The following is a 24086-nucleotide window of genomic DNA, read 5'->3' as shown; positions in this document are numbered from 1 at the left end:
TTCAAAAATTAACTGTTGAACTTTTTTATTGTTTTGCATACAAGCTGCTACAAGTTCCGTGTTTGCATGTGATTTCATCTGTTATATTGTCCAAATTTGGTATTACGATTAAACTCTATACCTCCATGCTTTAAGAACTCCAGTCCATTATCAAATTTATGAACAAGATATTCCAGATCTTGAGTATTGACAAAGCTTTATCGATGTTTACATCTGTTATAACTTCTAAATCTTTATACTCCTGAAGTAATTTAATAATAATTTTCTGACTCAGTTTTAACCTGTACATTGTTATTTTTCATTAGGTCTTTCAGTTCTTCCATTGTTCGAAATTTCTGTTTTAATTTCTCATCGTGTGATTGGATTCTCATTTTTTATATTCTGCAAAGCTTCTTTCAATTCTTGGTTATTAAATTTAGATTCATTCTCAATATTTTCATTTTTGGTGATTTATAAAGCATTTGATTTATTCTCAACACGTAGTAGTTTGCTTCCTTTAATATCCTGTACTGAGGTTTATTCGAATATGCAACCCTTGTGGAATCACTTGCCTTTAAATAAATATGCTTTTAGAAAATCATTCTGTAGCAGCATGAGAAGTATCAAATTTAAAAAAAATGACTACAATAATAAATATTAAATGATGTTTTAGAAATACAAGCACAAGAATTCTATTGTTATGGATTTATGTGAGCTTTATATTGGGAAACACACACACATATATATATATATATATATAATATATATATATAATATGTATATATATATATATATATATAATGTATAATAAATAAAATATGAATAAGTCTATATTAACATATATATACATTTGAATATTCCTAACCTTCTTTTACACTTGCCATTCATTCGTAGCAATGAACGTAGAAGATTTTGTTGCATCTTTTCCGAGTGTTATTCCACAAAACAGGAGTATCAGAAAACACTTCATTTTACTTTTTAACATACAAAATCTATACATTAATCGACATTCAATGAAACAATATTTATAAAGAAGCAGTACTGATTTCAGATTTACTGAGTGACAGTTGTGTTTGACAGTTTACACGTCAACCGGCGGCACGTGGACCAATCACGAAGCAAGAACGCAAGAACTACGTCCTATATGAAAGTGCTCAGTGGTACCCAACCTTTTTGTACTGCACCCCCCGTTTTTTTTAAAAATGCTAGCCCTCATTATTTTTCTAACAATCTAATTTCATGATATCAAATTGACTGTTTTGGTACATATTCGAATCCCTTGCAGCAGCCTCGCTTTATTTAATGTTTATAATGAAACTGCACGACACTATTTTTTTTTCCTGAGATGTTATAATGATTGTTAAGTAATTCGAGGACGCTGATTCCAAAAACAGTAACAGAAATTTGCTAATCGCTCTAGTTTTTGAGATATGCCAATGTTCCAGTTTTACCTCAAATTACAATAAAATAATCAACATATTTTATTTTACGCCTTCAAAAGCTTTATTATTAATTTTTGGAGCGTGGCAAGGCCTGACTGATTTCGTCATAAGCTCCAACATTTGTCACCCATCCTGTGGAAGTCCCACCTTCCTTGATATCGCTCCTCCAAAGTCCTGATGTCTTGGTGGATACTCTCGCTCAGCTCTTTGCTAATATCTCCAAGATTTTTTCAAGTAGAGTGCGGGTTTTAAATTCAAATCAATTACTTACATCAAATATATCAGTTTTCATTTATTCCTGTCTTCGCTTTTAACGTTGGTTTCCACATCCATTACATGGTAAACAGAAGTTGTTGACGTTCTAGGTTGTTCATAATTAGCATGGATAGGGGTAGCGTAGCTGATTGTAAGTACACGTTGTCTTTTATGGCCCTTTGCAACTATTTCCTGAATTTATTTCATTGATATTTACCATACAGAAAAAAACAATGGTCGTGGTGTATCTGAAGTTTTTTTCTAAATAACGGGGGTATTGAAATTATAGCATCTCTGTTTCCATCTAGATAATAATTTTTTATATAGTACGAAGAACCCATGCTTTATCTTTGTTTCGTAATTCAGTTTTAAAGTGGTTGAAATACGATGTCATTACGTAGTTCGACTTTCCGGTATTTGTCGAAAACATTTTAACCACAGATGTAACAAAAACTATCTGTATTATGCAAACAACGTCTTAGAGTCGAAGCCATACCAAAAACAGCCGATAAAACTCTTATTTATTCGTTAAACTGCAATAATCATAAACTGGAGCTGTTCCGGAAAAACGGAAGGTATATTTGAAATCAACGTTCAATCCTAAGTAGATAAAGTTCGAGGATGCCAATAAATGCCATTTTTGTCGCGCAGTGTTTTCAAATGATGGAAATTACATAATGATTTGCATATTTAGCGCATTACAATTATAACAATAAATAAAATGATGCAAAACTTACTTGAAACTGATGATGTTCTGTTCATTATTCCTTGGTGTTCACTGGATTCTTAGAATTTCCTATAATGAAAAAATTTGAGTTTTACAAGCAAAATTAATAAAATAGTGTCTATATATATACACAAATATTGATGGTTATTAATAAAATTTTTTAAAAAATTATTTAAAATTTACCTATGAGATCCATGTAATAAGGTGACCATACGTCCCGGATTGGCCGGGACAGCCCCAATTTTCCGCTTTGCGTCCCGGCTTTTTCTAGAAGCAATATTTGCCCCGGTTTTAGGTATTTTGTACCGGATTATCCCGGATTTTTCATTGGCAATGTTTTGAATGCCAATATTTTTTTAAATATATTTCAACTAGAAAATTTGAACCGAAAAAATGTATATATAAATTTTTTACGCACGAACACCACATACCACTTTTTCACTTCATTCGCAATCTTACTAGTCGAGTCAAAACAAATATTTCAAACAGAGAACTATTTTTTTATTGTTTAAACAATATGTATGTATTGTGTAAGGAAACAAGTTTTTGTGTAATTCTCTTGAAAAAAAAAGTGAACTATTGTTTTTAATAAAATAGTTAATATAAGTTATAAGTATAATAAGTATAATAAGTATAATAATGAATTAATATGATGGAAATATTTTTTCAACATAAAAATTTTCTGTATAACTGTTGCTGGACAACTGAACTTTTATGATAAATTATTCTTACCACGAAAATCAATGAACGAATCACTTTTTTATTCAAAGAAAACCACTGAAAAATTTATTTCTTCACATAAATAGTATATGTATTATTTAAACAATAACAATGATTATTTCGCCCCCTGAAAGATTTCTAAAAATAATATTTAAATAATAATATTTAAAAAAGAAAAAAATATTAACAAAATCGGATCTGCTTCTGAGGACTTCCTAATTTTGTCAGTTCTCTTCTTTATTAACTCGCCTTATAAACAAAAATATGTTTAAAGAAGTTCATTTTATTTATTTCCTTTTCGACGTAATATTTAAAAATATTTTTTGAACAATACATGGGATAAAGAAAACGTTTATACCATAATTCACGAAAAATTAGTGTTACGTATTACATATATGTTATAGTTAATATGTATAATAGAAAATTTAAAATTGAGTTAATTTTAAATTCACTTAAATTCATTTTTGAGTCCCTCGAAACTAAACTGATATTATGAAGTTATGAAATAGAATATTACAAGGTACACACTTACAATCCAATAAGGCAATGATTACGAGTAATAAAATAATAATCAATAACGTTATAATTTAAGTTAGACAATAACTACTTCTTCTTGGATAGTGTTCGTTGTTTTTCAGCAAACTCTACCAATTTTTCTTCGACTGCCAGCCCTTTCCTCCTGCGAACAGCGTCCATGTAAGTTCTTGCTCTATTTGCGCTGTCGGCTTTTTCGCCAAAATGAAGGTACTCCTCCTCCGTCGAAGGGACCCAGTAAGGGTCAATATCTATAATCTTTAATTGTAAATATTATTAGTATTATTTTGTGCATTAGAAATATAGTAGATTATAAAAACTCATAATGATAACTTAAGAAATTTAGATTTATTATAATACAGTAGAATTACTTGCTCTTATTGTTAGATTGAGCCCTGTGTCGGACTGTCGAAAATTCCGGACTATCGGGCGGTAATTATAAAAACAATTAGGTTAAAAATTAGTAGGAAATACAAACAACAAAGCTTATTTTACATTCATTAGAATGAAATATTTGTAAATTTTTAACAAAAAATTCTAGGCGTTAGACGAATTCTAGTTTCTGATTGAAAATTAGTGTTACGTGTTTTCCTTTCTCTTCTTCTGAATAACAAGGCATAGCAGATACGTTTAGGTATAACATACTAAAATTACTACATTCTACTATTAACTACTGATTTTTAATAATTTTTCAAACAATACTAATAAATTTATTGTCGGGTGAACAGAATAATACGTTCTCTCCTAGGTTGGAACTTTTAATAAAATCTGATACTAGTACAAAATTTGTTGATTTTAGCATTTGCTGTCATAGTAGACATATTATATTTGGGAATAACATACTAAAAACACAACAATCTACTATTAACTACTGATTTTTAATAATTTTTCAAACATGACTCATAAATTTCTTGTAGTGTAAACTGAATCTCCTAGGTACTTTGTTGGAACTTTTAGTAAAATCTGATACTAAAGTACAAAATTTGTTGGTTTTAGCATTAGCTGTCATAGTAGACATATTTGGGTATAACATAATAAAAACAACAATCTACTATTAACTACTGATTTTTAATAATTTCTTAGACAGGACTCTTAAATTTCTTGTTGTATAAACTGAATGATAAGTTATCTCTCAAGTAATTTTTTTGAACTTTTAATAAAATCTGATAATAATGTACGAAATTTGTCAATTTTAGTAATTGTCGTCATAGTAGATATGTTTAGGTGTAATATACTAAATATACAACAATGTACTATTAACTACTAATTTTTAATGTTTTCCTAAACAAAACTTAAATCTTGTTCAAGTTTTGGAAACATGGTCACTACACAGATGGTTAAATCTGCTGATATATGCGCACTGTGCCTTTGGGTTCAGGAGACTAACTTAAAAGAACAACCGAATACTTTTTAGAAAGTAAAGGCTACGTATTTCGTAGAACATACTTTGATCATGAACCTAGACACAACGGAATTTACCTTCCGAATGATTCCGAACTACCCCGAGAACGTTCTAATAGCCCTCTTACGTTTTTATTCGCTATAAAGGCACAGTTTTGAAAAAAAATTGAAAAAATGCCGGTCTATTGGGTATTCTGAATAGTTGGGTGCCGGATTAAAGGACTTTGAATGCACATGTTAAATCTCGATAAAATGCGAAACTAAATCTATATTCATAGTTGTACAGACTTAAGCATAATTAATGAAAAATTGGACTTTTGTGCCCCGCCTTACCTTATGTTGTAACCACAGGTGAAGGTGGAAAATTGTAATTTTGAAGATTTGTAATTGAATTGAAGTTTATTTGATATATGTGCCCTAATTATATTCATGTGCAAGTGTTAAAAACAGCTATTTCAATATCACAAACATAAAATCTAGTTTTATTTAGTTGTACTATAGGTAAAAATAATAAATATGAGTTATAAATCTGAGCATTGAACAGAATGTGCAAATCGCAATGCATGTTACTTTATCACCTTTTCATCGGTAAAACAGGATTATACAGTATCCAGTAATTTAAATTAAATCTAAAGGTTATTTAGTAATAATCGTACGCACTATGGAGACCAGATTTCTAGTGTGGGAGGCTGCGGACGCGCCAGAGGGCTTAGCCTGGTTTATAATCAGAACGGTGTGGGTGCGCATATTTCGACGCAAACACTTTATAACAAGATAAAATGAATAAATATCGTATATATATATATATATATATATATATATATATATATATATATATTAAATCCATGTTGATAACTTAAAAGCACTTTCTTTAGTTTACGACTTTCTAGTGTATCAAGTCCAGATGCGACTTGGTACATAAACCTTGGTGTAGGTTTAAAAAATGAAAACCTAAAAATGACATAATTTTTTCTAGTGCATTTCAGAAGCCAAATCTCCTGTGAAATAGACTGTAACCAAAATCTGCCAAAATGCTAAAACGTTTGACTGCACAGCAAATACATAGCATTTTGGCAGATTTTAGTACCAAGAAAGAAGCGTAACATAGCGTTGCCATAACAACGCTATATTACGGTCTATTATTTATATATTTATATCAGAGAATTTGCCCCTTACTCACAATAATCTCACATTTATGTATAAGCCAAACTGTCTCCTAAGTGGGCGATATCGCCCCCTGGTGGATGATTGTAATATCCAGGGGGGCAATAAGAGGCTTCTAACTAAATTTTATTAAATGTAAGTATTGTTTTAAGTAGCGTTTTATTTGCTATCACTGGTAAAAAATTTTAATTTAGAATGTAAGGTTACAGCAAGTAATATAGCGCACTATAACTATATTATTAAAATTAAAAAAAGGATTTTTAGAGATAATATAGATAGAAAAAAAATTCGTAGGAGGACGCTAAAAATTTTGATCTTTAAAGGGGGCGTTGGAAGAAATAAGTTTGAGAAACGCTAGTATGAGCGCAAGCTTGAATGTGCGAGGGAAAAACATATGAACTGAAAATGAGCGAAATGCGTTGGCCTTTATAGTGTTATATTTAAGTTTTTGTTTTTTTCTCGAAATTTTTCAATAATAAAGTTTTTAAGTATTTAACGATTTCATTATCCTGATTTAATGCGCTAACTTTTGATGAAATTTGTCAACAGACTTTAGTACATTTTTTTGATGGAGGGCCTCTCAAACTCGACCGTTTTTAAAATACATAATTAAATTCACAGATTAAGAAAAAATCTTGTAAACTTAGGGGCAATCGTGTTATTTTTTTTAGTGCGGTCTTAGAAATGTTGGGCACGGTGACGGTTAAATTTAAACAACTCAAACAAACATGAATAACACATTTATATATTTAATAATAATTAACCATAATCACCAAAAAATTGTCATTATTTCACCAAAGCGCTAAGTTTTACTTTAAAGCTAATGATTTCCAAGTAACGTGAATTTTTTTCCTATTTTTTTTCAGGACAGTTGAAGTCAACACTATCACCTCGTTTTGGCTTGACGTTAAGTTCTGGGATATATATAGGTATATAGGTATAGGTATGCAAGTGTATTCATTCATACCCATATAACCATATCATCAACTTATTTATATGAATATTACAATCAGTATCATATATTAATAACTCATTTATGTTTGCTACAAATGAGTTTTGTCGAGTATTAATAATTTTACTAATCTCTGAAAAAATTATAAAAACAAGCATAAATTGCTATACTTTAAATAAACTAAATTGCCTTTTGGCAATTCTGGTAATAATATTTCATAAATTATAGAGAAATTAGGAGTCAGTAATTTAATTTTGAAAATCTCTTCTTCGATGAATTTGATAAAACATCGTATCGTAGAGTTGATGGTCAAAAAAGAAACTAAAGTCTAAAAAAATATTACAAGCCTATGAAAAGTGCTCTTTTGGTGCATTGAAGTGCACACTTAAATAAAATACATTTCTATAATATGTGGGTAGAATGAAATGTGTTGAATAAATTGAATTGAATGAATGAAATTGAAGTTAACTATAATTTCGAAATAAACAATTGAAAATTGTATCGTCACAGTTTTAAAAGTTGCTAAATCTGAATTGACTAAGTCAAATATTTACACATTTAGAAGTTGATGCAACTTGCTCAAGGAAAAATACCATTTATAACTAGTTTTATGACACCTAATTCAGCCTATTGATTGATTGTTCTGTTCAGAAAACCAGACTACAAAACAATAATCTAAAATAAGCCTGATTATTGAAGGGTATAGATAATATAGCATCTCCAATTTATATATATATATATATATATATATATATATATATATATATTATATATATATATATATTATATATATATATATATATTATATATATATATATATGTGTGTGTGTGTGTGTGTGTGTGTGTGTGTTTATGAATCCTGCAGCAATATAACAAACAAAACCGTACTGCTAATGATGATCCGAGAACGGAATTCTAAAGATACATTTTTTCCCTTCGCTCTAAAGAAAACAATTAATTAAGGCTTGAAATGATCATAAAATCGATGATAAAAACGCGTTACGTCTCTCACTACAAATCATATTAGTCTGCGTCTCAATAAAAGGAAACTGCAAGAGAGATCGCTGAAACTTGGGATGTGTTAGCCAGATGGTAATAACCAGAAAGAATAACCGAGTGCTGCCACTCTCATAAATATTATAATGGATTCAGAAAGAAGGACGAGAGAAGACGAAAGAAGATGAAAAAGTAAAAAAAATAAAAAAAATAAAAAAATAATAAAAAAGTAAAAGAATAACAACAATAAGGCAGAGGAACGCGTCGCGTCGTACGGCAGCCACAATTCAGAAGCCGATGCACAAGCCCAGAAGCTATCGGCAGGAGAGAAAATCTCTGATCGGACTAACGTATTTAAAATCACAAGAGAACCGATAAGCCGAGCATTCAAATGGCCTAACAGAGATGGACAAACTCATCACAACTGATTAGTATTGTCGCTAATAATTGTACAATTAATTAAAAACCAATTTACATTGTCATGTAAAATATACGCAACTGAAAGCATGTTTTGCTGCAAAATTATTAAAAATCAGCAGATACATATACAGAACCATTTACATATACATATACAAAGCATTTCAATTCAACAATAAACAGAATGAGGTAATTTTAATTTATTTAGCACAATTTTGTAATATTTATGAACTTTCTCTAAACAAGTTAATCGCAAAAAACTCATTAATGAAAACTTCTGGATATCTTTTCGTTTTTTTATTTCATCATATAATTTACAACTGTCTGATGGATAACCTAAAGTAAAACTGTTAGCTTATCTTACAAAAATTTTCAGTTGTCTGCAGTTAAATTAGTAAATAATCTTTGGAAAAACGCACAGTAGCATTCCTCCCTTAAATTAGAGTAAAAGATACGTGGAGATATCTTTTCCCAAGCATTTACATACATTACAGGCATACATTAGAAAAAAATAATGAATTTCAGCATATTTTTATATAATTAGGCAATATTTTTTAAATTTTCATTTTAGAAGTTCGATGTTACAGTTCTGGATTTAAAAAACGTAAAACAATCATCTCGAATATGCTTTGTTTTTCATATGATCAATATCACGAGATCCATCATAATCAAATGATAAATAGGGTAAAGCGGAGCTTAAAGATCAGCGGGTAAAAAGGTCCACCACCAACATCTCAAAAACAAGTAAAGTTAAGAATTTTTAAACAACAATATTTGAAAGTAGAGGGAAGATGTATAACCAGCCATCACATTGATTCTTACGACGTTGCTATCGAGAGATAAACGGCTATGTTTGAATTAACAAGGTAAAAAGGACCAACAAAACCTTTACCCTGGCAAAGGTGTAAGCAATAAAAAAACAATAAATGAAAAAGTAAATTAAGTTAAAAATAGCGACTTTACAAGAGATAAACTAATTAAATCAGATGAATATTTCTGGCGAAATACATAATGAAGGCTCAGTTCTTTAAAATTAAATATACGACATTGGACCTTTTTGCCTCTGGCCTTCCCATTTAATTCCTTATTTTGTGTAAAAAGAGCCACATGACAAATTTTTGAAAAATAGAAAAAGTAATTCTACAATAATGAATTAGCTGGGAGTTTTACTGGACATAGTCAAATAGTTGTTTGTTTGACATGTGTTATTTGTTGTGATATAATTGATTTGATTTTCACAATATAATTGCTCAAAGTCAAATTGAACCTTTGTGCCCGCTCTACTCTACCGTTTCGTAAAATTGAGGTGACTATATTGTTTATACCAAATCCAGAACGAGAATTTGTAGTAGAACTGGGAGAGATTATTTTAACTTATATTTTTATAAAAATGAGGCATAACAAATACTATTTAAGGATACAATCAAAATCACTTCAGATGAGAAATCTGATTCCGGGTTTTAGAAAAATCCAAGACGTAAGGTGCAATTCAGAACTTTTTCGACCAACTCGGAACTCGGGACGTATACTATACAATTAGTAAAATATTATGGTGTAATTTGGGCTGAAAATAACGAGCAAATAGCATTTATGTCCAAAATACCCTCTAGCAAAACATCAGTTCAATCAATGTTTACCTATCTGGTCATATGGAATAGAGCTTTGGCATTGGCACAGCGGACCCAATCAAAACTAAGAATTATGACTGGTGCACCGTGGTTTGTGAGCAATAAAACTCTACATGAGGATCTGAAGGTGCTATATATTAAGTACTTCATAAAAATAAAATCGACTAATCATCATCAAAAATTAGAAAATCACCCTAATCCGCTAGTAACTCCGCTGCTCCATACACGAGAAACGAGAAGACTAAAAAAAATTATGGTCAGTTAACTTAATCTAGTAAAATTGCATCGAATCGTACATACCCACAGGGATAACTATAATATATATTATAAGTATATATTAATGTAAACCAAATTGCTCATAGAATATAACTAATGTTCTAATTGTTATTAAAAAAAGAAATAAATAAAAAAATCAACGTGACAGATATTCCTTATATCAAAGTGGGGATATAAAATTAGTATTTGAAAATATGTATAATCAGATCAGTACAATCTTTTATAACAGGTAGACATGCTGTATTTATGTTACGTGTTATTAATATACAGAAATATTGCATTTATCTTTGGTATTTGTAACATTAAAAAATGGGCGATGAGAAGCTCAATGAAATAGCTCATAACATTCTACAAAATATAAATTCAAAAATGATAAAGTAGTTGACATCTTTATGTTGACAAAATATTACAACTACACCATTTGATAACTGTTTCGGAAATATATAGTACAACAATTTGTAACATAATATTACTCCAATCGTTCACTAAAACATTTAAAAATCGATATCTTCCCAATCGAAAGTATGGCCATCCCTGTTGACTGATTGACTTTGGCGGGGCGAGGTGCGCGGCGAGAGCGAGGCGCGTGTTGCGGTGAAGCGTATTTCGGTAGCCAGGTGGAATTAGTTTTCTTGAGTTAAGGGACACGTTTTTTATCGCTTTTTTCATTTGTTTGGTTGAATTTCTTATGAGCTCAGGTACGAATTGGCGTAGGTGACACTTTTAATAAAATATAATAGAAATTTCATACGAACTTCACAATCTTGTAAGAAAACTTTGCATTATTCACTTTGGAGAAAAATATTATCACATTTTCTAAGCTAACTATAGTTTGGAGTAAAATATTATCACATTTATGAACTAACTATAGTACTAGAAACACATCTAAAATATACATTTTCGCGTGAAAAATTAATAATTGCAATATTTGTCTCAAGCTACCACTTTGGTTGTTTAATTTTGATCGCATAATTTTTATTATTTTAATAATAAAAATTGAAAATCAAATTGTGTGCACAGTTGCGTTATTATAAGGTGACCATACGTTCCGGTTTGGCTGGGACAGTCCCAGATTTCCAGCTTGTGTCCCGGATTTTTCTAAAAAACATATTTGTATCTTTTGTCCCGGGTTTTCGAAAAGTATAGGTGTAAATTGAATCTTCGCTCTTACTTTATAATAAAATTATAACTACCCATCAAATATATGAAAATGTTATGTACAACTAGTATGCTTATATGAAAAAGGCGGGTTAAAATAGCCTTTCACATTCATAATTCTGAACTTTCATAAAAAATAAGAAAATTAACTTCTTGACTGCCTTGGAATAGGTGCTAATTATTTTTAAATAATTATGAAAAAAATTGAACAAAATTTTATTTTTAGTTTTAAAGTTTAACAAACATATAGATCTAAAACTATACGATAAAAAATTACCTATAGTCGAATAACAAAGTTTTTAGACAGTAATCATGATTTTAAAAAAAATACTAGTTCAAAAGAGACGGATTTTTATTGCATTCCTAAATAGTATTTGTAATTTTGAAATACCCCCTCTCCCTTCACGGATTAGCACAACTAAAAATTACCGTCCCCGTTTTGACCTGAAAAATATGGCGACCTTAGTTATTAGAAGGTTGACAAAAAGATAAATTATAGCAAGAAAAAGTACATGTTTTTGTGGTTTTAATAAAAACTCCGAGTGCCTTTTTCTATTAGTAATATATCAAAAATTGCGGTATAAACAGCAGAAAATTCGCGTCTTTTAGAATTTTAGCATCTAAAAACTTTCATTGTTATTTCGTTAACTGCCCTTCATTAATGTTTGACAATAACATACTAGTAATTTAAGGTGTGATTTCTCTTCTAAATTGGGAAAAATGGTTTTGTGATTCTTATTTTCAAGTTTACCTACTTTATCCTTCATACTTTGGGGCCGTCCATTAATCACCTGAGACCTAAAAGGGGGGTAAGATTTGACATAAATTTACAAACTATCACGTGCGGGCTGGTGTATTTATGTTTTAACTGAATTTAAAAAAAATTAAAAATTAAAAAAAATAATCAAAATTTTTCCATAATATTCGAACAATTTTAGGTTTTTTTCTAGGTATTACAAATACATGTGATTTTCGGTGGGGGAGGGGGGTTAATTTAAATATCACCATGTTTCACCAAGAGGGAAAGAGGGGTCTTAAAAATCCTTGAAAATCGATCATGTGATTAATGCCCCCCCTTTTCAGATTTGGTAACAAGTTTCCAAAACAATATACTATCATATTCGTTTATTAAACGACTCGAATCAAAGTTAACGCAATAATTACTACCAGACAAGCAGTTTCCATTAAAAGGGTATACTATTTTATCTATTTTATTAAAAATATAATATTAAACATACGCGGTTTATAATCGGCCAGATTAAACTTCTTGGTAAATATGTGATTACGCTACTTCAAACAATTGAATGACTCAAAAATTGATGCAAGAAACTTGGCCATCATCATGACCATAAAGTAAAAACTGATCAATTCACTCAACTAATTGCCAAAATTTGTTACTTCCAATTCGACAATAAAAAATTAATATCCGTTCAGCAAATCACCGTAGGCGAAGAAGCCTGATTTGCTTCTGTTCAAAAGGCGACGCGATTCGAAGTAACCAATACGCCGTGAAAAGGAGCGGGACGGCTGAACGTTACAACAAATAACACAAAAAAATATTACATAACAACAATAAATTATGTGTTTTTTACCATCTCGATCCTTATATTCTACCAGAGAGATGCTGGTTGGGTGCCCTCGTGCTCTCGTGTGTTCACCACGTACACAGAACTAAAACGACCGAGATTCCGGCCAGAAGGAAAAGACTAATATAAGTAAATGTGTCTCATTGACAGTAAATCATTCGTGGCATATAACCGACTTTTAACTGGAAAAGTCACAGATTTTTTGAGATAAAAAATTAACGGCACGAAGGAAAAACATGTTGCTATTAATTATCTATTATTACTCTGTTTCTTGAATAATTCACGAATAGAATTAGAAGACATCACAATGAAACAGTCGAAAAGAAATTTTGTTGTTGATATTGCTTTTTGATTTTGGCTTTACTTTTATTTACTCTACTCGTCTTACATGATTAACAGAAATAAAATTTAAAAACAGATGCTCCGTTTTAAAATACTGCCATTATTAGCACTTTTTCCCCATATCTCCGAAACGGCTAAACCCGCCTTTTCCAAAATCTAATCAGCACGTCTTAGCAAATATCCAAAAGTAAAATAAGAAATAAGAGAAACTTTTTAAAAAGCACCATTTCACAGTAACAATACAAAAGTAAGATCATATTCTTGGGAAGACGAAGTATGCAGATGGCTGATGACTTACCCGCGAAGAGAAAAAACCAGCCTTTAAGAAGACTACTTATTATTATTATTATTTATGAGAGCTGTAGTATGTGAATGTAAATAATGACTAATCAATTTAATGCCCAAATAAAAACTCAATACAAGGCAATAATTTTTCGAAAATTGGTTGTTGTTAAAAATCGTGTTATTAAGATATAAATAAAGATAATACAAATTTTTTAAAACTATACCACAAACAACCAGAAATACAGAAAAATAAATTTAAGCACAATTTAGGCTAAAAAATCACCTATGCATATCAGATATTGATTGTTTATAAGAATTCATCAGCTAATTTAGGTAAATGTAACACATTTACTTGGTTAAAGTTGTTTTTAACTTCCCGTAGGGTGATTTATCGTAATCGTCCAAAAATCAAATTTGTTTTTTTGCATTTCTTTACGTTTTGAAAGTTTCTGAACATTTTGGCATACCTCAGAAAAAATGGATGTGTGTGTGTACGTATGTATGGATACAACTTTTTGTCCACGTTTTTGGGCGCACGGATCAACCAATCTGAATGATTGCTATTGGGAGATGTACTGAATAGTTTTTGGCATAGACACATTTCGGATATAGGGAGCAAAGAGTGCAGAAAATAGAAATCGAGTTTTTGAGAGAACGTAGCATCTGATTTCAATGATCCAAAAAACTTTCTGCTTGTTTTGACAAAACGATTGTTTGTGGGATTTTTTTTTCATTTTTTTTAAATTCACAAAACTTATATCGAATATCAAAAATAATTCGAATCTTAATTTTAATTCTAGTTAAAGTTCTAAAACTCACTTATATACTTCAAATAAATAATTTCAACTTTGCTATTCAGTTTATATAATTCTTATAAATATTAGACAATGTCCTTCATTTTAAATTCGATTGATTAAATTTTTTCTATTTATTCTTCTGTAAAGATATATAGGTTATAGTATTTATAATGATCTATTTAAAAATATTTAATATTACTCGAATATTTCATTACGGTACTGGAAGTTCCAGCAATTTGCTTTGAGGCACGATACCATACACCACTAGTTAACTATAGAGATAAAATTTAGTGTATGAAGTAGACAGTGATACATATATTCTGCATTATGAAAGTACAGAAAAAGGTATTAATTTACAATTTTTGATTTGTAATGCTTAGACTTTTCTCTATAGAAAAATGCGAAAAATCCTTGTAGTCTATCTAGGATCAGTAAATCAGTGTTAATATATACGATTATCTAATAATGATTCATTTTTTAGTCATCAAATATGTGTTACTTGGTTACGTAGATACTAAAAGTAAAAATTCACCGTATGCTTCACATTATTTTATTTTATGATCATTTAACGACGGATGTTAAAAATGTTTTAATAATTCCGAGTCAGATCGCGACATTATTCTTAGTATCCGCGTTAAAGATGCCAACATGCCGAGCAGGTACAAGGCAGCAATCTTTTCCTTCGAGGTTGCATTTTGCTCCAAGAAAACAAATTTCCAAGTAAGAATTAAGTTAATATAATCGTCCGACGGTAATCGTGCATGTCAGATATTCTTGCTCTGATACCGAATTCTGAGTAAACATCAAACACACTTTATTAAGTGTTCACCAGATCTGATTAAAAAAATAATCTAAATTAAAAGCATGCCATGTATTAAAGCATTTTTAGAATTCTGATCAAAGATATATTCATACTCAGGTGCGCTGAGTTAAATTACCGATGGCTTGTTGCATCTGATTGATTGGTTCTAATTTGGCATGAACCAGCTTTGCTATTTCGCAAATGATCCAAAAAGTTTATACGAAATAAAATAAAGTTTTTCTCATATACTTTGTATAACGAGGTTCTAGAATTATTTTGAAAGATAAAATAATAGGTATATGATAGAGAAACAAATAGATAATGCATACTTATTAAGAAACTAGTTTTAATTTCGCTTTAAGGTAAATTGCATAAATCTTCCTATATGTGATAATAAGATGTGTGGGGCAACATTTTATTCTTTATTAAATTTTTAAAACTGATTCGCATTTGGTAGACCTATAATTTTTTTTGCAAAATAAACGGTTGAAATTTAATTATTAAGACATATCGGGAACTTTTAATTTCTTCTTGTTCTTATTCGAACAGATCTTACAACTATTTTCTGCGAAATATCAAATGATAAGCACTCAATAGTAAAGATTTAGATAAAATTTCTTTTCCCAAAGTTTTACCAACCCTTTGCTCATTTGTTTGGTATTATAAATTACAATTTCAGTATCCCATTGCAATTCAGTTTAATATCAAGAAATGTATTTTTAGAACGATCTCTGTTTTACATATTGCGTGGGCATCCGCTGCTAAAATATTGGGACTGATAAAGATTCGACATACTTACGATAAGCCTTTAAACACTTGAACATCCGATGTGTCTAATGCTTTTCTATTTTGAATAACCATGCTTGATTAACAGAGAATTTCAAGATTAATTTACACAAGAAACTCAATATCAGTACTAAACTGGGAATCGCCATACACAACAAAATTATACTTTTAATCATCATAATTTACACCTTGCCGACGCTTTTTTAATGTTCAAATGGTATGCATTCTAGTAGTCAAATAGGTATTACAATTATAATATCTCGGTATATTTTTTATTAATTAATAAAACTTAATAACGAGTTTGAAAGAGCCAAAATATAAAACTTACAGAAACTTACAACAAACATTAAATCGGTAAATTTATTCTCCATTCTAAAAAACTTCTTTATTAGCTAATGCTCTTAAATAACACCCTTTATTAGCTTTATTTAATTACATATATAATATTGTCACATTTGCGAAATACTTCTGAAAAATTGTGTAAAATCAATATTTATTAGTTTTAAAAGTTTTGTGAGTGAGCAGTAACAGATTTTGTAAAAATGAATTTTGGGAAAATGTACCTTTTTTCATGCTAGGTATGGTTCTTTACTTGCGATATATGAGGATTTAACTATTGTATTCTATCCCATCATTAGAAGTAATAATTACAAGCATAATTAAAATGATCTTTATTACTAAAATGATTATTGTAAACAAAGGTGACATGACGATTTCATTTGCTTCGTTATTGATAATTGAGGAAGTATTAACCTTCACATGATTGATTACTCATGCCTTGTGTTATTGTTGAATTATATTTAATGGAACTATTAAACACTACATGAATATATTTACAAAAATGGGAATTCACTAGGATTAAATTTTAAATTATATTCAATTCTACTATTTTTATAATTTGTTCTAATGATGTCTTTTTATTTTTTTTATATTTTTGATTATAACAATTGCTTGCAAGTAAAAATAGCCCTTCGTGCTCATGGCCGTTTTAAATTAAATTATATTATTTAATAGCAATATTAGAATCTATCAAATATAATTTGGTTAAACATTGGGTTGCAATTTTCTACCCATATAGAAGGAAAAGTTCGAGCACAACAGCTCATAGCAAGGAAGCTCCGATTGATGTACAAATAGGAATGTATAAAAAAAAATTATTTCTTATATTCCATTTCTGTGTTTACAATCACAATATTCATGTTTATGATAACTTAAAATTTTCTTTACTATCTTTATAACTTATTACTCGTAAATATTGTCTACCAGCCCTTTCCCAAAACAAATGTCGGTTCCGTATTCGGCGTCATCGTAAGCAATAAATTCTTTGCTTACAGTTATTGCACCGGAAGCAACGATTAATTCTGCAAATGGCTCATTAGAGATGCATACAAAAATTCGACAAGGTAAATTATTTTGTCTGGCAAGGTAAATTATTTAGTTTTATTGCAGCACTTATCGAAATTGACGAGTTCTTTTCGACGTATGTCATAACTGAGACGACCGTTTTAGCATTTCTCTTGCAAGACGTTTATTAAATTGCTTGAGGAATTTTTATAATAGAGAAACAAAACTTGCGTTTTTTCAATTCCATGTGTTTACCGAGTGCCAAAAATTACAGAAATAAAATTCATGAGAAAGAAAGGTCACCCGCACCCCTAACTCACTTGAAGCAGTGATCTATTACACTTGGTACATCGCTACAACAATCAAAACTAACGCACTAATTACTAACTTTTTAAGTATGTCATTTCTTTTTTTTTCAACTTTCCCTGGGGCAAGTTATTGTAATCGTCCAAAAATCAAAATTGAAATTTTTTACATTTCTTCATGTCTCGAAGGTTTCTGAACATTTTGGCATACCTCAGAAAAAATTGATGTGTGTGTATGTATGTATGTATGAATACAATTTTTCGTCCACGTTTTCGAGCGCACGGATCAACCGATTTGAATGAAAAGAACTTAACTCTAGTAAAACGTCGTACCCATATGTTATATTACATATGTTCTCAAGAAAATCTTACCATGCAAAAAAGTTAGATACTCATTTATTCATTTTAACAAAAAGCGGTAAGAAAACAAACATGACGTATACAGATATTGCATTATAGCAAATAATCGTGATTGTTCGTTGAAACACAGGATATTGAATCAGCATAAATTTTGCTCTAACAGCAATTACAATAAGAAGTACGAAGAGAAAATAATGGAAGCAATATCCGGAATCAAATTCGATTAAGTAATACCGACGCAGGATGCATTTAATTGCAAAAAAGTGCAATCGAATGACTGTCAAAAGTTTTCAGCCGTCGTCACTATGAGAAAATAAATGCATTCTTCGTACAATAATAGTATGACCCAAAGTATAAGATTAAACGAAACATTTTCATTTAGACCTTAATATCTTAAGTTCAAAGAAACTGACAACCTTGATGAGACACCTCTTGAATTTTCTCTGCATACAAATAATATAATCGATGATAAGATCAAGAAATGGAAAAAATATCTTATAAACGAAAAGATTTTAACTTTAATAAACTTTTGCAACCGTAGAACATAAGAGTTTTTTAAGTAATAAATAGATTAACTAGATCTGAGTGAAATTTTTCCCTAATGCAAATTGCAAACACTTCTCAATTTGGGTAAATAATCGGGATGAATGTGAATGGAGATGTAGCTACTTTTCAAAATGTCACGTTAGAAGTTTGAATTTAACCCGACACTATCCACTACTCCAAACCTCAATAAAGTATTATAATTGAACCACTTTTTGTAAGCCCCAATGGTAAAAAATTCAAAAATTAATAACAAAAAATGGCCCGAACGATCTTCACCAAAAACTGATGTCTTCCGAACTTTTTTTAAGTTTTCGAAATCAGTTTAAGATTTTTTGCAAAATTTTGGTCAATTTTTTGTCGGTTTGCTGCAAGTTCTAAGAAAATTCTAAGAAAAATCTTTTTGCAAAAGCAATCACCGCGAATCCTTATCAAATTTCAACTAATGGCTTTTAAATCTTTGAAATTTACCTATTAGACGTTTTGATTAAATTTTGATTAACATACATACATACACTTTTTCTAATTTTTGATCTCAAACGAATCAGAATAACTTGAAACAAGAAAAAAACATAAAATTAGTAAGTGGAATATTTGGGCAAAAACATAAATTTCTCTGTCGGGAGCTTAATAAAATTGTTACATATAATTAAGTTGTATAATTGCTTTTAATTTTATGGCAATTGAAAATATTAAAGCATTTATAACACGAGATTTAATTGAACTTTAATAATCAATTTACAAATTATATGAAGTTGTAGAAAATAAATAATTTTGTTAGAAGATTGAAAATGGTTGTTTACTGTGTATTAAAGTTGTTTGCAGCGTATTAGTATTTTATCAAAACTTTAGCTAATAAATATTTGCTTGCAGATACTAAAATTTACGTCATTAACACGTTAATCGCCACGATAATATCAGACAAATTTTCACATGGGCTTTGCGAACTTTATTGAATAATTTAAATTTAATTAGTTAAAAATGTATCAAACAAACTTAATTGGGTACGACGGAGTACAAAGGTCCAGTTTGACTTTAAGTAATTATATTGTAAAAACCAAACCAATTAAATCACAACAAATAATACATATCGAACAAACGACTATCTGGCTATATTCAGTAAAACTCCCAGCTAATTCATCATTGTAGAAATGTTTTCTTTTTTGCTGTTTTTCAAAAATTTGAAACCTAGTCCTTTTTACCCCATAGACGCAGTAAACTGTGAAAAAATTTTGTTTGTGAAAAAAGCTCTTGGAAAAACACGATTTTTATGTGACACATATATGACTGTCATAGCCCTAATATTAAACCTTTTCTTCGCGATATATTGCAATCGCGTATGTCAGGCATACATGTCTGATGTAGTACGCGGCATACATCATCACGTCATAGTTCATTTATGTTATTATTTTTGTATTACTGTTTTTATTTTATTTTTATTTCAACTTTTTTCATTTTATATTCAATTTATTGCATTTTTTTGTATTTTTGTATATTTTTTTTTGTTCACATCAATTTTGTAAATAAGATATTAAAGTCTTGATTAATAAAAATAAATTGTAACAAAAAAAAATACATGTCTGATGTAGAATTGCTCATGTAGAATTTATCAGCGTCTGACACATAGACTCTATGATTACTATGTGTTATTATAGGAAATATAATGTGAAAATGCTAAAATGAAACGTTCAATCTACAATACGGCATTTTCGAGTTCCAAAGAATATCAAAGAAGCAATCGTTTAGTGCAGGAAAATTCACATGCAGGTAAAAACTGAATTAAATCAAAACAAAAAAATATGTACTCACTTCCCAATGACTGAACATAAGCTGAGGACTAGCTAATCCGCTGGTCTGTTTGCGGATCTCCTGGGCAAATCGGAAGCTCTCAACCACCGGAAGCACAGCGGTCACGTCGAAACTTCCGGAGCCTAGGGTCATATCGCCCGACAGGATGCGTCCGTGCCGTCTGCCCAGCACGGCGTACAGTTTACCTGAAAAAAAAAAATATTTATTAGAGCAGGAATGAATTTTATTTTTATTATTGTTATCGTAAAAATGTTATTAAATTTTTCTTAGAAATTGCATTATATGATTGTTTTAATTTAGTTTTAAAAATATGTTTATTTCATTTATAAGTTTTAATACATTAATTCTTTTCGATTATAAAGAAAATTATCAATGTAATAATGTACAACTATCTTCAAAATATGTAAAATAAATCATCTTAAATTTTAACTGTTAGTTAAATCTCAAATTTTTAGCTTAATTTCTTACCATGGTAAAAATATACACCAAAATCCATAATATTAGTAAACCACTATTATATTATACAACCAATAATATATAATATTAACATATAACGAAAAATTGTATCCATACATAGACACACACACATCCATTTTTGCGGAGGTATGCCAAAATGTTCAGAAACCTTCAAAACGTGAAAAAATTTAAAAATTTTCAATTTCGAATTTTGGACGATTACAATAACTTACTCTACGGGAAGTTAGTAAATAAATGAATGCAAAACTAATTGAAAGCTTAATAATGACATATTTATATATATATATATATATATATATATATTTATTATTAATATTATTATTATTTTAACAGCAATCAGAACTTCCATCCTCTTCTGATCAAACTTTTTCTTCTAGGCATAATTTGGATAACGGGTAACCTATCTATATTTGATTAATTTTTGATTATTAGAATTATTCTAATAGTGATAATATATCTAGATTCCAGGAAAAAAAGATCATTTTTACTGAAAAACATATTTTAGTTCTATATTTCCAAGTAAAAATGAATATCGCTACTGTTCAATATAAGGTAAGTAAAATAATTACAATAGTTAGGAAATCAAACCAGGGTCTAATAACATATACTTGATAAATTGTAAATAGACATTTAAATATTATTATAGGTAATGTATTTTTATCTCATTGAGGATGAAAATGTGTAGCTATTGTAACGAAACCAATCATCTTACCAATCGTCAATTTAATGAATCTATAGTCGGATTTAAACTATTCAAATAACTGGTATAAAAGAATGTTTTTTAGAAATATTTTATATAAACTGTATCATTACAGGTATTTTCTAAAATTTATAAAAAATAATATTGCTTGGATTCCTTGTTTGTCTTATAATTTTGTTATTGATTAGTTTTAATTGTAAAATAATCTTCTTTGCAATGAAGTGGTTTGAATTGAAAATATCAATTGGGGTAAGGTAATTTCGGAAATAGATTATTTAAGGTAAGAAATCAGATGTTTTAATTTTTCATTTAAAAAATATTAGATGACTTTAGTGCTTTAGTGTTTGAAACTTCAAACTTTATCAGGCTTCATTAAATGATCAAAATAAATAAGAAATTCACAGCAAACAGAATAAATAAATTTAGAAGTACGCGCATATGAAATATACAAATCGATAGAATTATTTATATTTAATCGAATACACAGTATTTTTCGTATTTGAAATTATGCAGGTACTACATTATAATACTAATAATAAAAATAACAATATTCATAATTATATAGTCAATTGAATAACTTTTGCTTTAAAAAGTCAATAACTCTCATAGAAACATTGAATCTAGAAATTATAAATAGAATTTATAAGCTGATGATAGCTTTTCTTTTCTCAAAAGTCCAGAAATAGCAGAGAATAGTGATTCAACGTAAATTATTGTAAGTTAAAATAAACTACATTTTCATGGCATTAAATTCGGACCTGGAATTAACAGAAAAGGACATATTATTCAAACGGACCTTGTTAAAATCTATGTAAACAATAATTAAAGTCAATAAATAAATTAGCACTGTGACGAGAATAGTTTCACAGATAGGAGACGGTCATATTTGTTTTGGCTTTTAGCTGCAGACTAACGGATTTAAACAATTTTGCCTTAAAAATTTCACTGAACTATTAAGGATACTTACAAATGGTGTAAATAAGTGTAAAAGGAAATGAATTGCATTTCTGATTTGATGATATCTGATTTTTGTATACTTTTTTATGAATAACAGAAGATTTGTGTCTCCACTTGTCATAAAATAAAAAGGATCTATTTTGCTAGAAATTTGTCGGCCAATAGTATAAACAGCGTTTAAGTTAAATAATTTAACAAATCTCGAAGTTGTTAATTAGTTCAAGTTATAAATCAGTAAATGAGTATTTCCATCATATTTATCATGCAAAGGCAAAAACTGCCTTAAGAAAACACTTAACTCCACGAAAGAAAAAAATAACGGCAAAAAACAGTTCGCATAATTAATGCATCTCGCCTTATGGAATTTTGGAATGCGTACAATCATTTCGATACATAAAAGTTAATTTATCACAATCAGACAAGTTGATATTAGACCCATGGTATTTTTTCCATAAAGTCTGATCTGCTGATGTATCTAATACGCTTATGTATCGTAAATTATCAGCTTTTTTAAATTGATGAACAAAAAATATGCGGAGCTGTATAATTCCGATCCGAGATTTATACATGCAATCAGCTTATCAATTTGAATATTTGCAATTCGGAAAACAAATCGCGGTGTTAATTCATGCTACAATTTGTAAATCAACTTTTGATGTTCATGTGTTGATAAATGATATAAAAAATTCCGTGTAATAATACTTAAATTAATGAATTGTCGATAACCGGAAAAGAAGTGTGAGCTTTTATGTGTGTATTTGACCTTTTGTCGACGTTTGCTCAAAAACGGCTGAACCGATTTCAAAAATTTGAAATGGACTTGAATGGATTTGAATTCCGATCGAATGAAAACCATTCGATGTAACTCGATGTCAAATTTGGTCATGGCAGGGATCCGAACTGATTACGTTACCGCTGGGTCAATATATGAACAAATCAAAATTTTTTCCAACACAGAAAGAGTTGCACAATCTGGTTTGTGTACAGAAACAACACTATGGAAGAAACTCTTACTTCAAAACCAATTTCTGAATTTCAATACTGCCATAATGTACGATATGAATATAACCATAAATTACAGCATATTCTTTATATTGAATTCGCTTTATAGTATATTTAGTCTTGGATCAGTTGATGTAGTAAATAAGTGTAGGTCGCAAGAAATGCGATATCAAAGCTTTTATTGCTCTCGATCGCATAATTTATTCGCAATTAAGATAATAAATGCGACAACCAATAACCATAAATGAAAACAAAACCTGTGACAAACTGCTACTTGCTAAAGAACTCGTATCACTACAACGAGGCAGTGGCGCGTGCTCAACAAGAAAGATGAATATTATA

At 29.5% G+C, this 24086-nt stretch overlaps 1 protein-coding gene across 1 annotated transcript; it reads right to left on the bottom strand.

Moving 5' to 3' along the window:
* Window positions 1-3726: 3726 nt before the first annotated feature.
* LOC113367440 (elongation factor-like GTPase 1) lies at window positions 3727-21104 on the bottom strand. The gene is made up of 3 exons (XM_026609049.1): window positions 21077-21104; window positions 20609-20793; window positions 3727-3915 (listed from the first exon to the last, which is right to left on the bottom strand). Exons 1-3 carry the CDS (start codon window positions 21102-21104, stop codon window positions 3727-3729), a joined length of 402 nt encoding a protein of 133 aa, XP_026464834.1.
* Window positions 21105-24086: the final 2982 nt, after the last annotated feature.

This window comes from Ctenocephalides felis, unplaced genomic scaffold, assembly GCF_003426905.1.
Source record: "Ctenocephalides felis isolate EL2017-DRISC unplaced genomic scaffold, ASM342690v1 CF-g0.4_SCAFFOLD_01170, whole genome shotgun sequence".
NCBI lineage: Eukaryota > Metazoa > Arthropoda > Insecta > Siphonaptera > Pulicidae > Ctenocephalides > Ctenocephalides felis.
The sequence above is the reverse complement of the archived record's forward strand: the minus strand, read 5'-3'. Positions and strand labels throughout refer to the sequence as shown.